Source organism: Eschrichtius robustus, chromosome 9, assembly GCF_028021215.1.
Source record: "Eschrichtius robustus isolate mEscRob2 chromosome 9, mEscRob2.pri, whole genome shotgun sequence".
NCBI classification, from domain to species: domain Eukaryota; kingdom Metazoa; phylum Chordata; class Mammalia; order Artiodactyla; family Eschrichtiidae; genus Eschrichtius; species Eschrichtius robustus.
The window spans coordinates 7,770,872-7,787,809 of NC_090832.1; the positions used below are offsets into that span (position 1 = coordinate 7,770,872).

The following is a 16,938-nucleotide window of genomic DNA, read 5'->3' on the forward strand; positions in this document are numbered from 1 at the left end:
GCCTGAAATGGAAGAATATTAACTTGCAGACCAACGTGTAGGGCATGACTCCACGAGTTCTCAGGCCATAAAATTCAAACGTGTGAGAAATGTAATCTTGTTTTTCTCCAACTTAGTTTTATCTCAATTCCCCACTCTTCCAGGAAGTGTCCTCAAGGGAAGCCTGTCCTCCACGCTGTGGTCCATCCCCTGCAACGTGTGTGCATGTGATGGGCGCATCCCAGCAGCCGCCTGGGGCCTGGGAAGCCCTGCTCAGCAGAGTAATGAGATGGCGGCACCTGGGTTCTCCCCAAGCCACCAACTAGCCCTGGGCAGGCAGCCTCGAACTTCTTGAATATAAGAAAGGAAGAACTTTTATCCAGTTGAAGCCTTTGATAGTTGGGGGATTTCAGTTACAGGCAAATTTAACCCAGACTAATGTACCCCCTGGGAGCTCCACCAACATCTTGAAGCATCAGACATTGAACCCTCACCTGCAGGGAGGAGGCCGAACTGGGGTGAACAACAGGACACACTGCCCTTAGCAACCAGGCGCAGGGGGGGGAGCTGGTCGGGTGGCTAGGTTCTTTCTCCAGCGGAAGCTCGGCGGGTCCCCTTGCAGGATGCAGATGTGGGGACCAGGTGGCATGGAGGCTGGGACAAACTATAAAATCGGTAGATGGTAGAGGAGGGTTGGGAGTCACATCCAGCTCATTCCAGGGTCGGGTCTCCTCTGTGACATCAGGCTGCTGCTTTATGGCCACGCGGTGCCCCAGGGAGTGAGGCCGACAGGGAGCACTTCCTGCCCTGCGGTCACCTGCCCTCTTCAGGCACCGTCCCCACCCCTCCCGTCCCCACTCCACTCAGCTCCTACCTGGCAGGCGACCCCGTCCCCATTGCTCGTTTTCTTCCATCTCAGTGGTTGGCTTTCAAGACCCGCAGGGAGAAATCTCTAAAGGCTGGGTTCCAGGCACTGAAGGAAACGTTGGGGCAGGACTGGGGAGGTGATTTTCGAGACCCTCAAATCCCTCCACCTGCTTAAAAGGTTGGCCCTGCTGACCCTCCTCATCTAACAATACGACCAAAATGGCCTCACAAAGGCTTCATTCCTACTGTGAATCCCCATGTGGGCGCTGTCCCCAGCACACCCTGCAGCTGCTTCTGGCCTTTCTGAGATCCCAAGATGACAGAGGCATACAGCAGGCGCTCAGCACATGCTCGCTGAAGGAACCGGACTTCACTACTGCCGGGAAGGAGGGGGCCTCTGGCTGCCACACCCTTTCCAGGAGCTTTTTCTGTTTTCTGAGGCCTGAGTCACACCTCCCGGGCTTTGCAAGTATTCACAAGCCATCTGTGCCCTCCACCCTCCTCTAATGAGATTCACATTGGCTCTTTGTAGCCACAGCGAGGAAGGCAGGAAGGGAAGAGGCCCAACGTCGTCTCTTGACACATAGGAGCTGCTCCTGGGTCTGCAGACACGCAATCCTTCACTGTTTAGACAGACCACACTGTGATGCAAACCTTGTGTTGTTCAAGTAAAGCCTGACCTGCTTCTCTTCCAGAAACAGGGCCATCTAATTTGTCCAGACATGGCTTCTGAGCAGAAAGAAAGAGGTTTCTCTCTTGTTTTAACGATGACCCCTCTCTGTCTAAAGCCTTCCTCAGGAATTTTGCCCAAGGATTCTAAGAAAGATCAGAGAGGGCATTTTTAATACACATTTGAAAAACTGATTCAAAGCCTGCAATTTACATATTTGTTACCAGTAAAGAGTATAATTGCGATGGTCAAAAAGATAAGATACAGAGTCAGGGCTTTGCTTGGGAGAAGCTGAAATGAAGCGCTAGGTCCCCTCCATGGGTCCAGATGTGTTTTTGTTTTGCTTATTTATTTATTTATAATCTTTTAATCGAAGTATAGTTGATTTTTAGTTTTTGTGGTTTTTTTGCCAAGGGCACGGTTTCAGGTTTCCAACTAGCCCACGTCCATTCTCAAGGGAAGGTCAGATGCCATCCAGGACAGAATCCCGAGATCTCAAGTCCCCGAGGCCATCCCCTGGCTTAGCCAATCTGGCCGTAAGTGTTTATAAAATGACCACAGGTCTTTGATCATGCCTCCAATTCACATTAGAATCTCTTTTCCCCCAATGGACTCCGAAGGGTGCCCAGTATGTCGTCTTTGTGGTTTGTCTCACACTTAAAGAAATTTAAGTAAAGTCTTTGTGTACTCCAGGAATGAAATCACTTCTTGAACCAGACCTTGAACCAGTTACTACTAACTCACAGTAAACTGAACTCCTCTTTTTGCTATATTTACTGTGATATTCCATAGTTGGCATGAGTTCACCTTCTAGTATCTCCAACAAGAACTAAAAGCAAGAGTGAAATAGAATAAAGTATTCTTAGAATGTAAGTGGCAGAAACGTCTTCCCTAAAAAGCTCACAGTGATCCTGGCCTTTGGATGAGGAGCGTTATGTGTAAGCAGGGATGGGCTGGAGTTTGCTGGAGGAATCACCATGTTTAAAAACCAGGTGCCCTCCAAGAAAGCTACATGTTGAAATACTTTTGCCAACACAGGCACCTACAAATACAAAGACATTTTCTTTCAGAGAGTGAATAAAACAATACTTATTCTAGGAAACCAGTTACGGAGGCCTCTTTTATAACAGTATTTAAATTCTATTGGACCTTCCAAATAATTTAGATAATTAAGTACCTGGTAACCACCAACAGCTCTCACTGGAAAGGATAAGTAGATAAAAGACAGCCAGGGCTCTGAGAGACTTAAAACAAAGAAAATAAAACAAAACAAAGCACACTTAGTGTTCTTTAGAACTGATATTGACTTAGGGGCAGGCAAGTAGGAGGAAAAGCTTAGGGCTTCTGAGCATTTCTTCAGATGATAACTCCGTCCTCATCTCTGCCACCCGGTCCCCAGCGAAGCATCTCTCTCAGGTGCCTGTGAGTTGAATTCTGATGTTTGGATCTGAAGGTAAATCTTGTTTTCTTTGGGCTTTGCTTTCCTGTAGCAATCAAAAATTTAAAATCTAAGTTAAAACACATAATGCGGGACTTTCCTGGTGGCGCAGTGGTTAAGAATCCGCCTGCCAGTGCAGGGGACACGGGTTCGAGCCCTGGTCTGGGAAGATCCCGCATGCCGTGGAGCAACAAAGCCCGTGTGCCACAACTACAGAGCCGGTGCTCTAGAGCCCACGAACCACAACTACTGAGCCCGCGTGCCACAACTACTGAGGCCCGTGCGCCTATAGCCCGTGCTCCACAACAAGAGAAGCCACCGCAATGAGAAGCCCACGCACCACAACAAAGAGTAGCCCCCGCTCATCGCAACTAGAGAAAGCCTGTGCCCATCAACAAAGACCCAGTGCAGCCAAAAATTAATTCATTAATTAAAATTAATAAATTAATTAAACATTAATTAAATAAAATACATAATGGCTTGATTAAGAAACTGTTGCAAAGTTGTTCCAAGGAGTAAGTCTCAAAAGAAGAGGTGAGAACAAGGACAGCAGGTGACAAAGAAGAGAAGGGTCAGCAGAGACCGCCAGTGACCAGTTCTGGTTCTCTGCCTGTTTTGCTATGGCCTGTGTGTTAAGAACGGTTTCTTACATTTTTAAATAGTTTTCAAAAATCAAAAATAAAATATTATTTCTTGACACTTGGAAATTAGATGAAATCTAAATTTCAACATCCATAAATACAGTTGTGCTGGAACTCAGCCATGCCCATTCGTTTGTGTACTGCCTGTGGCTGCTTCCGTGCTGAAAGGGCAGAACTTGGCAACAGAGACTGAATGTCCCCGAAGCCAGAAATATTTACTCCCTGGTCCTTTAACAGAAAGAGTTTGCCAACCCTTCACACAGAGCACCTGTTGGGTTGCTGCCTCGCTCCATCACCTGACAGTCAACATTCCATTTTGAAGCTGGGGACTTTGAGGGTATCTGTCATTATTTCTTCCATCTGTAGAATGGGTATGCTAATGAGAGGAGCTGCCTCTCAATGTTTTGAGAGGACGGGGAGAGAAGGCACCTGAAACTCAGTGAAGTTGACGCACCGTGAGCCCTCTGTTAGCTAGAGCTACCACTACTCCCATTCCCTGACCTTGTTTCCTGGAAAGTAGGGAAGAAGGTGTCATTGAAATGCTCTCTCCGGCAATAGACTGTGGCCACTATTTATGGAATTAGGATAGTGGAGAAAACAGATAATGAAATAAGTGATGATTATACTTTGTGCAGGGCATTATCAAGAACACAGGGTGAACAGGGAGGTGTTGGGCTCAGAGCAGAAGCCCCTGGCCTCACCTGGCAGGCCAGGAATAGCTATGACGATGGAGTGAAGGGATAAACACAACATCTTAAAAGATGACAAAGTGCTTATTAACAAATTATAATGAAACATTTTAAAATCAGGTAGTCAACCTTAGCTATATATGTCTACCACTTGGGACCAAAAAGAAGCTTATTGTCAGCAATTACGAAATGTGTTTACAGTTAAAATAGAGTGTTTGTCCCTTATCAGTACTGAGAAATGCAGATTTCCTCAAAGTGAGGAGCACAGAGGGCCTGAACGGGTATCGACTGTCATTAAAAGTTCAGGTTTCCGGGTTCCCCCATTCATTTACCAAGTCAGAAACCTAGAAGGCCCAGGAATCTGCATTCTTCTGCATACTAAGTTTGAGAGTCACTGAGGAAATCACACCATATGCAAGAAGAATGGAGAGAATCTAAGATTTATTGAATACCTACTATGTGCCAGGCAATGGATTAGTCGCTATCACCTACTTTATCTCATTGAACTTTCACAGCAACCCTCTCAGTTAAGTATCATTGTGGCTGTTTTTCAGGCGAGGAAATGAAGGTTATAGGGTTCCATGACATTCCCAAAGTCACTTGGCCAAGTAGGCGACCACCGCTGGACTGAACCCAGGCCTTAATGAGTCCACGGAGTCTACTCTCTACTTCCCAGGGACACGTGTGTCCTTACTGTGGGATCCAGAGAACCGAGCCTGTAACGACCACATCATCAAACGCTTTGTCTTTCTTCCTTTCCTTTTTGATGGCTTTAAGGGTAGGACCTGGGACTCCACTGAGCACTTGTCCCCATCATAGGAATGAAAGTTTTAAGTCATTCTTCTTTGTGAAGAAAGTCACTAAGGAATCTGAACCAACAATCGCTAAAAAGACAGAAGGTTGGTTTAAAAATAGCTTCCAACTCAGAGCTGTTAACTCTGGGGGTGACCTGGGGACCTTGGTGCACCGTGTGGTCAACATCACAGACAAATCGCTCTGTCTCACAGTTTAGACCAGATGACCGTCTGCCCCAGCGCCCAGGGCTCACCTCCGCAGGTTCTCCGCGTCCTTGATGGTCTCTGGCAAAGCGACCCCCTTGGTCTCCGGAAGAAGCAGCGTCATTCCCCCGGCAACCAGCCCCAAAGCCGCTTCAGATGAGACAGATTTCACGTGGAGCCATTAGAGCATGGTCAATACCATTTACATATGATGACAGCTAACTAAAGAGATGCCTAGGTAACACACATGTGAGGGTCACTTTTAAAAAGTTGGGAACATCTAGAAAATTAAAGCAATAGGATAACTGGGGAAATGGCAGAGTAAGAAAAGGGAATATTGTCTTTGTTTTACTTCCACATAAGTATATAGTTCTACAGTAACTGATGTTAAGTATTAGGGGGATTTATTGATTCAGGTACTTCAAAAACAATGCGGGACTCAATTTTGACTAGTTACTATATATATAAAATACTATGTTAATTTAACATAATATAATATAGTATTTGTATATACTAACCATAATTTATATATTATCGTTTATATTCAGTAACTATAATATATATTATATACAATAATTTGTTGTAATATATAATAATATATAATTATATAATACATACTTTATAACATACATTATATATAAACTATAACATTATATTATAGTTACTATATATAAATATTATGTTACCATATATACATTTGATATGGAGCCTAGGTGATATGTATGTGGGCAGTGTGGGCCTCTCTTGTTATTCATCACCCCCCCGTCGCCCTTCGTGGGTTCGCCTGGGCCCAGGCATGGCAGCTTTCTACATGGGCAGCCGTTTTGCCCTCCTCCGAGTGGTAGGTTTGGGGAGAGGTGGGAGAGTCCCCGCCTCCTTCTCTAACCCAATATAATCAGTAACAAAGCTGATACTAAACTTTGATTCCCATTTGTCCCCTGTGTCTGCTGTCAATTGTTAAGATCTGGAAGCAGAACAGGGATGATAATCTAGCATCTTCAAACCTCTAGCACTTAAATGTTAAATACACAAAAATTGGGAGTCAAATTCATAAGAAACCAGGAGGCTATGTCAAATGTTCTCTCCGATTCTATTGCATAGAATGAATTATTGGACTCCAGAGCCATAGGACATAAACCTCTGGCCCACCTTCTAGGAAGAACATCTTATCTTCCCCGTGAAGCAAGACAGAGTGAACCAGGAGCCAATGAAAGAGCAGGCACCATCCTTCCCTTCTGTACACTCGCTGGGGGATATCATTTGCTCATCAAATGTTCTCGAGTACTCACACTGAGCTGGAAAGAAGGAATAATAAATGTTTCATGAAGTCTTACCAAACAAAATGAGTGGTAAGCCTTGCCAAACCTCCATCAGCCTGAAGACCAGGAAGGGGGTGATGACCCCGCCCAAGTCACACAGGGAGGAACACACCATCACTCCAAGGTTCCTGATAAAATACAGAGAACAAAAAAGATGACATTTCTGTGAATCAATTTTCCAAACGGTAAACTTGTTTTAAAGCAAACACACCATTCCCGAACCTCCAGGGAGGGGAGAGGGGCTGCAGATGGAGTTAATCACTGATGATTTAATCAATCACACCTACATAATGTGCCGAGAGGGTGGCACACCCCAGCTCCACAGGGACAGAAGCACCTGTGTTCAGGACCCTTCCAGACCTTGCCCTGTGTACCTCTTCATCTGGCTGTTTATAATATCCTTTATAATAAACCAGTAAACGTAAGTGCTTCCCTGAGTTCTGTGAGCCATTATAGTAAATTACTGAACTCAAGGAGGGGGTCATGAGAATCTGATTTATAGCCAGTGGTCAGAAGTGTAGGTGAACAATGCGGGGCTTGCAACTAGCATCTCAAGTGAGGGCAGTCACGTGGGACTAAGCCCTTAACCTGTGAAGTCTGCACTAATTCCAGGTAGTTTATGTCAGAATTGTATTGTAAGAATTGTTTGGAGATTGGAGAATTGGTTGGTGTCATTAGAGTTCTTTCTTTCACATAGAGGGACAGGGAAGGATAAAGAGAGGATATTAAGAAATGGAGGACAAAGAAAGCCAGAGGGGAAATGTAAGGAAACTGTCTACCTGAAATGACCTCCCTCTTCATCCCTGACAATAGTCTTTGCTCTGAAATCTACTCTGTCTTATATGAATATAGCCACTCTGGCTTTCTTTTTATTAGTGTTCACATGGAATATCTTTTTCCATACTTCTACTTTTAAACTATCTCTGCCCTTAAATTTAAAGTTAGTTTCTTGTAGGCAGCATACAGTTGGGTCTTTTTTTTTGCCAATCTGGTATCATTTTCCTTATCTCTGAAAGACTTTTACATTTCTTGTAGTACAGGTCTGCTTGTGATGAATTTGTTCAGCTTTTATATATCTGAAAAAATTTTTATTTTCCATCCATTTTTTGAAAGATTATTTTTTGCTGAGTCAAGAATTCTAGGTTGGGGGCTTCCCTGGTGGCGCAGTGGTTGAGAATCTGCCTGCCAATGCAGGGGACACGGGTTCGAGCCCTGGTCTGGGAGGATCCCACATGCCGCGGAGCAGCTGGGCCCGTGAGCTACAATTACTGAGCCTGCGCTCTAGAGCCTGTGCTCCGCAACAAGAGAGGCCGTGACAGTGAGAGGCCCGCGCACTGCAATGAAGAGTGGCCCCCGCTTGCCACAACTAGAGAAAGCCCTCGCACAGAAACGAAGACCCAACACAGCCATAAATAAATAAATAGATAAAATTAAAAAGGAAAAAAAAATTCTAGGTTGACACTTTTTCTTTCAGTACATCAAAGATGTCGTTCTACCACTTTCTTGTTTGCATTGTTTCCAATGAGAAATCTACTGTCCTTATTATCTTTGTTCCTTTTTCTGATGTCTTTTTTCTCTGACTGCTTGTTAAGATTTTTGTGATGTGCCTTTCTTGATGTTGTGTGTGTGTGCCCTGGGTCAGTTTGTCCTGTTACACAGCATGCCACTTCAAATTATAAATCCAAGCATTCTTTTATTTTCAGACATTTTTTTTCAATTTTTTTTTTCTTGAAGTTCTTTTGTTTCATTATTTCAATTATCTTCTTGGGAACATATGTATAAACATGATCTCTAAGCCTTTTAAACTCTGCTTATTTCAATCTTACTTTGCAATTCTTAGGCCTGTCTTGCCTTTCCTTTACTATATCAGTTCTCCTTTGCACTGCTTTCAAAGTAGTTTTCATTTGTCAAATATTTTAATTTTCCTTTTTGTTTTTTTTTAGCCTGAGCTGACTTCATCTATTGTCTTATCACATAGTCTGCCAAGAACTTGTGTCTCTGCTTTACACTCTTATTTTATAGAGATGATTGATTCATTAATATTTTGCATTTAGTTATAGTATATTTGGCCACACTTTTTATTTACTTTCTGACAATATTTTTCCCTGTGCATTTTCTTCCTTTGCCATTTGCTTTTCCTCTTCCTTTCCCCCTTTCATCTCATGATATATTTGTATAGCTCCTGGGCAAGTTACTTTTTAATTTATTCTTCTCCTTTCAGTACTATGATTTCTTCCTGTATCAGCTATTTTAGAAGAATTTGAGGGGAGGGGCATGTTCTGGGCTACTAGCAATTTTCTTTCTGACCAGGGTTGTCTGTGATTAGATGCTTTGGCCTCTCTTATCCCTAGTCTACAGGGGCTGACAGTACAGGACTTCTCACCCGGCAGGGTCTCTCTCTTCCACCCCACCTCACAGCACACTGCTCCCTCAAAGGTTCCTGAATGTTCTTCCACAGCCTTCCCCTCCCTGCCTCATCTCCAGCCACATAACACCCAGGGAAGGAAGCATATGCCCCCAGCCCTGCCTCCTCCCTGTTATTGCAACAAGGGCTTGTGGGTTAGACCCTTCAATGTACACTTCCTACTTTGGAAAACCACTGGCCTTGTCTCAAATCTGCTGTCACAGTGAGCTTCCCTGGAGTCTTCCAGACCCTCTTAGACTCACTGCATTAGGCAGCCCTTCTTCTTCACTATTGTCTTTCAGGGTCATCCTAGTTTCAAAAATGGCATTTGCATTTTTTTTTCTTCTGTTTCTCATTCTTCTAATAGCGTTAGTGTGATTTCCAAGAGGAGGAAAAAAAGACACCATTATTTCTTTTATAATTTTAAGAAAATAAGTCTTAAAAAGAGAGAAAAATTTGATAAGCACACAGAAGCTACACGAAGTGAAGAACTAGTCCCCTTCTTTAAAATTCATATATCTGTGATACTTCATTCATTCATTCTACAAGCACCAGGTGACTGGTTAGTATAGCTATAGAACAGTTTCAGGAGGTACAGAGAGGTATGATATGTAGTTCCTGCTTTCAAGGAGCTCGTAATATAGTGATGAGGTAAAAATAGGAGGATGATTTTCAACACAAGGCAGAGCATACTGATGCCAAAAGAATGTTCTTGACAATACATGTTGCAGACAGCTAGAAGGAGGACGCTGTTCAACTCTAAAGCCTCCTGTGAATTAGAAGCAGGGTCAAAATGGTTTAACTAGAAACTGTTTGCACTTGAAGTGTTTTTAAAGTAATAATCCCTTTTTTCCAATTTCAATTTGATTCAATTGATTGAAAATACCGAAACTTTCATGACTGCCTTACTTTTGTGTGTGGTGTGTGTGGATCAAGTTTAAGTTATTTCTGAACATCTGGCCTCCCTTCCTAATTACTGAGAATCCTCATCAAACTGACTCTCTGCACAAACGGTCAAGGGCTCCTTGAGGACACGTCACTTGGCCTTCCTCCACCCAGGGCCAGGCACTCAGCACCTTTGGCAGTTTACATTCTGAGCCACTCCCCTGGGTCCAGTGGCCATGACAATGGAATTGTTTGGCCGGGCTATTTTAGACTCGGCTCAGAACTGCCAGATGTAGGTTTTTCTCTTTCATTTGTCTTCGTCTCTTTGTACTCATTCCAAGCAACCTTTTCCAGATGAGAATACGAGAGAGGGCCTTTTAATGAAGGGATGGGCAGGAGAGAGGAAAGAGTGAATCAGAGTCACCCTTGTTGTCTCCTGGCTTAGGGAGGGGTTCTGAGAGCTTCCTGGTGTAAGAGGAGGATGGGGAGCTGGAATATTTCTTAGACTTCACTGGTCTGATGACATGGGGAGAAGAAACAATTTATACAGAGGGAAAAATGAGTTTAAGGAAATCTGCCAAGTTCTAACAAAGATCAGAATTAAAGCTTTAAATAAAGTGGTTAATTACTTTTACAATAAAAATGCTCTTCATTTAAACTAAGTCTTCTAAGATACAGATGACAATAAGTCCATGCAAAGACACTCAACATTATTAGTAATTAGGACAATGTAAATCAAAGTCACAATAATAGCTCTTTCCATGCCGATACCGCTCTCGCAAACATGGTGAACATTCCTAAAACCCGCCGGACTTTCTGTAAGAAGTGTGGCAAGCACCAACCCCACAAAGTGACACAGTACAAGAAGGGCAAGGATTCTCTGTATGCCCAGGGAAAGCGGCGGTATGACAGGAAGCAGAATGGCTATGGTGGGCAGACTAAGCCGATTTTCCGGAAAAAGGCTAAAACTACAAAGAGGATTGTGCTGAGGCTTGAATGTGTTGAGCCGAACTGCAGATCTAAGAGAATCCTGGCTATGAAGAGATGCAAGCATTTTGAGCTGGAAGGAGATAAGAGAAAGGGCCAAGTGATCCAGTTCTGAGCTTCATATTTTGTTTTGTTATGAAGACAATAAAAATTTGAGATTGTTTACTTCGTTTAGTTTCAACTGTTTATTTATTTATTTTTTTGGAAGGGAAATAAACTAGTACCATCAATAAAATTCTCCTTGGCGGGGGGGGGGGAAAAAGTCACAGTAATACCACCATTTCCAAGAATTACTTATGTTTTTAAAAGCTGGCGATACCAAGGACTGATGCGGATGTAGAACGACCAGCTCTCTCACGCGCAGCTGGTGGAACAGAAAATGGTGCGGCCACTTTGAAAAACATTCTGACAGTTTCTCATGAATTTAAACACACATCCACCACGTGACCCACTCCTAAGAGAAATGAAGACGTATGTCCACTCAAAGACCTGTATGTGAATTCTTACTGGCAGCTGTATCGTAATTACCCCAATCTGGAAAGAGCCCAAACCTCCATGAGCTGGGAAATGGACAAACACATCGTGGCACATCTTCCACACACGGGACACTACTCAGCAATAAGAAGGAACGAAGCGCTGGTACACGCCACAGCGTGGATGGGTCCCGTGATGCCAAGTGAAAGAAGCCAAACACAAAAGGCTACACTCTATGTTATTTCATTTACGTAACATTCCGGAAAAGGCAAAACCATAGGGAGAGAAATCAGACCAGTGGTTGCCAGGTACTGGAGGTGGGAGGGGAGAGGATGGACCACAGAGGGATATGAGGAAGCATTTGGAGGTGATGGAAATGTCTCTATATTACATTGACTGTGATGGGGGTGAAACGAATATAATCAACACTAATCAAACTGTACCTTTTAGGGGGAATTTTGCGCTAAGAAAATTCTGCCTCAACAAACCTGACTTTAAACAATGAGTTCTCTAGGCCTGTTGCTATGTTTACAGAGTCATCGTGGGAAAAGCGTCAGCTTCAAGGTCAGGAAGAAGCGGGTTCTTGGTTGCCAAGAGGGTGAGGGGGTGGGGGAAGGACAGACTGGGAATTGGGGATTAGCAGATGCAAACTATTATATATAGAATAGATAAACAAAAAGGTCCTGCTGTAGAGCAAAAGGAACTATATTCAATATCCTGGGATAAACCATAACGGAAAAGAACATGAAAAAGAATATATATATATATATATTATGCATAACTGAATCACTTTGTTGTACAGCAGAAATTAACACAACGTTGTAAATCAACTATACTTCAATGAAAGAAAGAGAGAGAGAGAGAAAGGAAGGAAGGAAGGAAGGAAGGTAGGAAGGAAGGAAGGAAGGGGGAGGGAGAGAAAGAAAGAAAGAAAGTGGGTTCTTGTCTGGGCCCTGCCACTTTCTAGCTGTGTGACTCTTGGAAGGTCTCTTTCCCTTTGTAAACCTCAGCTTTCTCCTATGTAAAATGGGGATCACAATGATATTATAGGATGACATGCAGCCCATGTCTGGCAACGCTCTGTATGTCACTGTACAAATATGAACTGCTCTTAAGCAAGTTATGTCCAGAGGTGTCAGTGGAGCTGCGGAAGTTTAGACAACTGGTCGGCGCCAAGGACAGGGTTGAACCTCAGCCTCCCACGCGCTGCCCAGGGCTCTCTCCTCTGTGCCAGAAACCTTTTCTCTTGCACTGGCCCTCCGTACAGGGCACGATGCGACCCTTAGCCCACTGAACCTGTGCATTTCACCTTCTCTACCAGATTAGGCGAGGGCCCTGTCTTTGATGCCCAGCCCCCATCTCAATGTCAAACAATCCACCCTTGGGGCATCTTGACGGATGGTCCTCACGGAGCCTGGCTGGCCCACAGCTCTGCCAGCGGCCACCCGGCCCACACCACCGTGCACTCACCTGAGGAACGTAGGGTACAACTCAGCATTCACCAGGCACACCATCTGGAACGCGAGGGTGATTCCCATTCGGCCAACACAAGCTACCACGATATTCAACCAGTGCAGATCTGGAGAAGAAACACACAGTGGGTGTGGAGAGCAAGTGAGGACTGTGCCCATGGAGTTGCCGGGAGAAGCCATGAGTGGAACCTTGGACTTCAGAGCTGGAAGGGCCGGAAAGATTGTCTTATCTGACCCCTCCATTGTGGATACGTAAACTGAGTCCTGAAAGGTTTGGGGACTTGATGATGAGGGGGAGGCCCCACTGGGCAGAGGGACAAATGTGCTTTTCGAATCTCATCTCGGCCTCCCGTCAGCTGTGGGACCTGGCAAATTTTTTTTTTTAATTAATTAATTTATTTATATTTTGGCTGTGTTGGGTCTTCGTTGCTGCGCACGGTCTTTCTTTAGTTGCGTCGAGCAGGGGCTACTCTTCATTGCGGTGTGTGGGCTTCTCATTGCGATGGCTTCTCTTGTGGCGGAGCATGGGCTCTAGGCGCACAGGCTCAGTAGTTGTGGCACGTGGGCTCAGTAGCTGTGGCTCACGGGCTCTAGAGTGCAGGCTCAGTAGTTGTGGCGCACGGGCTTAGTTGCTCCGCGGCATGTGGGAACTTCCTGGACCAGGGCTCGAACCCGTGTCCCCTGCATTGGCAGGCGGATTCTTAACCACTGTGCCACCAGGGAAGTCCACGATTTACTTCTTCATGCTTCAGTCTCCTCAGCTGTAAAATGGGGATAATTTTACCCAGCTTATAGGTTGTTGTGAGATTTAGAGATAATACATGTCAGATGTGCGCCGTGACCACTCCCTAAGTGTTGGCTTTTTAATTATCGTGCGAGAGTGCCGTTGCTGGCACGGTGCCTGAAACGTAACAGGTCCCCAGCAGCATGGTTCCCTCGGGCAGAAGTCCTGGAGCTGGTAGACCAGACTTCTCATCCTCAGTCTAGTGCTCATTTCCCAACACATTTTTTAACCCAAGCATCTTTCAGAGCAGTCTGAGAATATGAGGAAAGTGAACCCTCGTCTCCTCGCAGCAGACTGCTCTCGGTTCTTGATTAGCTGAAGGTACAGGAAGCCCTCTCCTTCCTGGGGAGCCATCAGAGCATTAGGCACCATCATTCGCTTCACCTGGTTGTTAGATGTTTAGCCAAACACTAAACCACCAGTGGCTCCTGAGACAGGCCAGCTCACTAACAAAGCCTCTGGGGTCACAGACGGCGTGTCATCTTGACCCTTGTCCCCATGAGCCGGCTACTCATGGAAGGCATGCTTCCTTCACTCCGCCAGCATGAGGCTCCCGGGAGAGCGGACCCGGTGGCCCTAGGACCGAGATGGCCCAGGGCCAGCATAGTCTCTCCAGGTCTCAGCTGCCCTCCGTCTGGTGGAGAACCCAAGCCAAGCCTTTAGTTATGGACCACGCCTCCCAGCTCCCAAAAGATAGAAGATAAAGGAATTCACTCAGATATCTAGAGGGGGGACCTTGTCACAAATTCTGTAGCCTTTGATCGATTTGGCAAGATGCTCTACGGGACATGCACAGCATCCCTGCCCTCAGAGAACTGCGCTGCCTCTGCCAGGCCCCGGGCCACTCTCCTCAGCAGCCAGAGGGCCCAGTTAGAACCACAGTCCTGCCGCGTGGCCGCCCCGGGCAGACCCAGGTGGTTTCCTTTCATGCTCGGGATAAAATCCACGCTGCCATCCCCTGCTAACTCCTGACCTCACTCTGGCTGTCCTCGCTCCTGCCTGCCCAGTCCGAGCACAGGGTCCAGCGGCTCCTCCCCCAATGCCCAGCTCTCCCCATCCAGGGGGTCCTCGCTCTTGCCGTTCCCCTGCCTGCAAAGCTCCTTCCCCGGATGTTTCCATGGCTCGTCCCCACTTCATTCAGCTTTCCTAAGGCCACCTTTGACCACCATACAAAGAATTATCGCCCCGTCCCTCTTCCTCCTTCTCTTTTTCATCTAGAACATAAGCTCCACAAAACAGAAACTTTCTCTGCTTTGCTCACATCTGAGATCCTAGGGGCCGAGATGCCTGCTACATCAAGGGCATAGAAGGTAACTGAAATATTTCCTTGTTGGGGGGGGGCGGGGGCGGGTGGCAGTGAAGGCTTATCATCTAATGTGATGAGGACTAAATGGGGCAAGTGGAGAGGGTGGGCACTGGGAGGAGGGTCCTGGGGGGCGCAGGACAGAGGGGGTGATGCCTAAGCTCCCTCTCGGCTTAGGCATCACCTAAGGTTTATCCCTGAGGTGAGAAACAGTCTCAGACCTCAGGCTCCCTCTCAGCACTCCACGCTGTTACTAAAAAATAAACATAAAAATAAAAATCTGCCCACTCATTCCATTTTACCAGGATTCCAGAAAAAGGGAGATGGGGAGAAAATGGGTAAAATCGATTTCAGATGCACTCTGCCTCTTTTCCTGTCTTCTTTGTTCTCTCTCCACGAAAGGAGGAGAAAAAAACTTGAGTTATCTTTTTCCATCTCTTTAAATTTCCAGCCTGATCTATAGAACCTGGTTCTTGAGAATACAGATTTTACAGGACGTTTCCCATAATATCTTATCCAAAAGCCTGCCGAAACGACTCAAACCAAAGAGCTCAGAGCACAAGCAATAAAAACTGAGAAAATAGCAAATCTGCCTTCGCATTTTTTTAACATTTCCAAAAGTAACAGATGAGAAAGGCAATTTATGTACTTAAATTAAAACCACCCAAATGATTCTGCTTTGGCTTATCTTGGATTGCTAAGAATTATGGAGTGAAGCACACAGGTACCAAAATGGCTAGTGTTAGAAAGACTAGCAATACCAAGCGTTGGTGAGGGTGTGCAGCCATGGGAATGCTCATGCATCGCGGCGGGAGTGTGAATTGGTCCAACCACATGGAAAGCTGTCTGGCTATATCTGCTAAAACTAACATACGTCCCCCTCGCGGCAAGGGAAATGACTGTCCACGAAAAGATGTGCCCGAATGTTCACTGCAGCCTTAATCCCAATAGGCAGACCCTGGAGGCCACACAACTGTCAATCAACAGTGGCGTGGATACATAGTGGGGTATTCATACACTGGGATGCCTCACGATAAGGAAAAAGTACGAACTTCACTCTCGTGACAACGTGGACGAACCTCGTGGACGTAAGGATGAGCAAATGAAGTGAGGCCATACAGAGTACACGTGGTATGGTTCCGTGTGTATGAAGTTCAAGAACAGTCAACGTTAATCTGCAGTGGCAGAGGCCAGAGCAGTGGTGACCCATGCAGGGGTGGTGAATACTGATGGTCAAGGAGGGTGAGGAAATCTTCCGAGATGTCGGCAATGTTCTTTATCTTTTTGTAGGTCGTGGTGCCCAGGCATACATACACATGAAAATTCACTGGCTTGAACACTTATAATGGGCTCATTGTACGTATGTTATACCTCAATGTAAATGTCTCAAAAAATGATTCTAGACTCAGGTAATGCCTTGTCTTTGTTCCTGTTCCAGAGGCTTATGAAAGAGTTAACGCACTATTCCCACAATTCAATGACCCAGAAGATGACGAAAGTGGACCACTCACCGTGTGAGATAAAGATCATGAGGAAGCAGGCTGCCCCCACCACCAGATTGGACCCGGCCAGCGGGTAGAGGCGGCCGAAGCGCTCGATGGTGACGAGGATGATGAAGGCCGCCGGGAATTCGACCAGAGCGGAGTAGAAGAAATCCAGATAGAGGTTCCCGCCGGTGACGCCCATGTGCATGATGAGGCCCTGGTAGAGAACGGAGCTGGTGAACCTGAGCAGGGAGGAGAGGCCGGGTCAAAGGCAAGCTCCTCGGAGGAGGGGAGATTTAGGATTCTGGCTGGGAGGATAAAGGACACTGCGAGCTGGGTGTAGAATGTTCTAGAGCAATATGAGAAGAGGGGGATCAAAATCAAGAAAGGCGCCCTTGAGGGGCCCTCGATGAGACCCTCCTTTCACAATTTATGTGAGGGTGTGACTTACACGATAGGTTCACGTTTTCGAGAAATGGCAAACAATGGTAGCTACTGTTTACTGCACACCTGGGTGCTGGCCCTGCTCTGAGCACTGCACGTG

The 16,938-nt window shown here is 45.7% G+C and overlaps 2 protein-coding genes across 3 annotated transcripts in view; one reads left to right on the plus strand and one right to left on the minus strand.

The window, feature by feature from the left end:
- Positions 1 to 2,802: 2,802 nt before the first annotated feature.
- Positions 2,803 to 16,938, minus strand: part of LOC137769396 (solute carrier family 22 member 1) — a 32,519-nt gene continuing 18,383 nt past the window's right edge. The window contains exons 7-11 of one of the 2 annotated variants that reach the window (XM_068551234.1): positions 16,422 to 16,636; positions 12,822 to 12,930; positions 6,617 to 6,729; positions 5,333 to 5,432; positions 2,803 to 3,000 (exon numbers count right to left, since the gene is read on the minus strand). In XM_068551234.1, the coding sequence (XP_068407335.1) occupies positions 2,892 to 3,000; positions 5,333 to 5,432; positions 6,617 to 6,729; positions 12,822 to 12,930; positions 16,422 to 16,636 (646 nt within the window). In that variant the 3' untranslated portion in view covers positions 2,803 to 2,891. The remainder of the gene's footprint in view (positions 3,001 to 5,332; positions 5,433 to 6,616; positions 6,730 to 12,821; positions 12,931 to 16,421; positions 16,637 to 16,938) is intronic. The other variant, XM_068551235.1, reaches the window with a different exon arrangement.
- On the plus strand, positions 10,659 to 11,042 carry LOC137769288 (large ribosomal subunit protein eL42-like). Its single transcript, XM_068551087.1, has one exon. It carries the CDS (start codon positions 10,675 to 10,677, stop codon positions 10,990 to 10,992), a length of 318 nt encoding a protein of 105 aa, XP_068407188.1. The 5' UTR covers positions 10,659 to 10,674; the 3' UTR covers positions 10,993 to 11,042.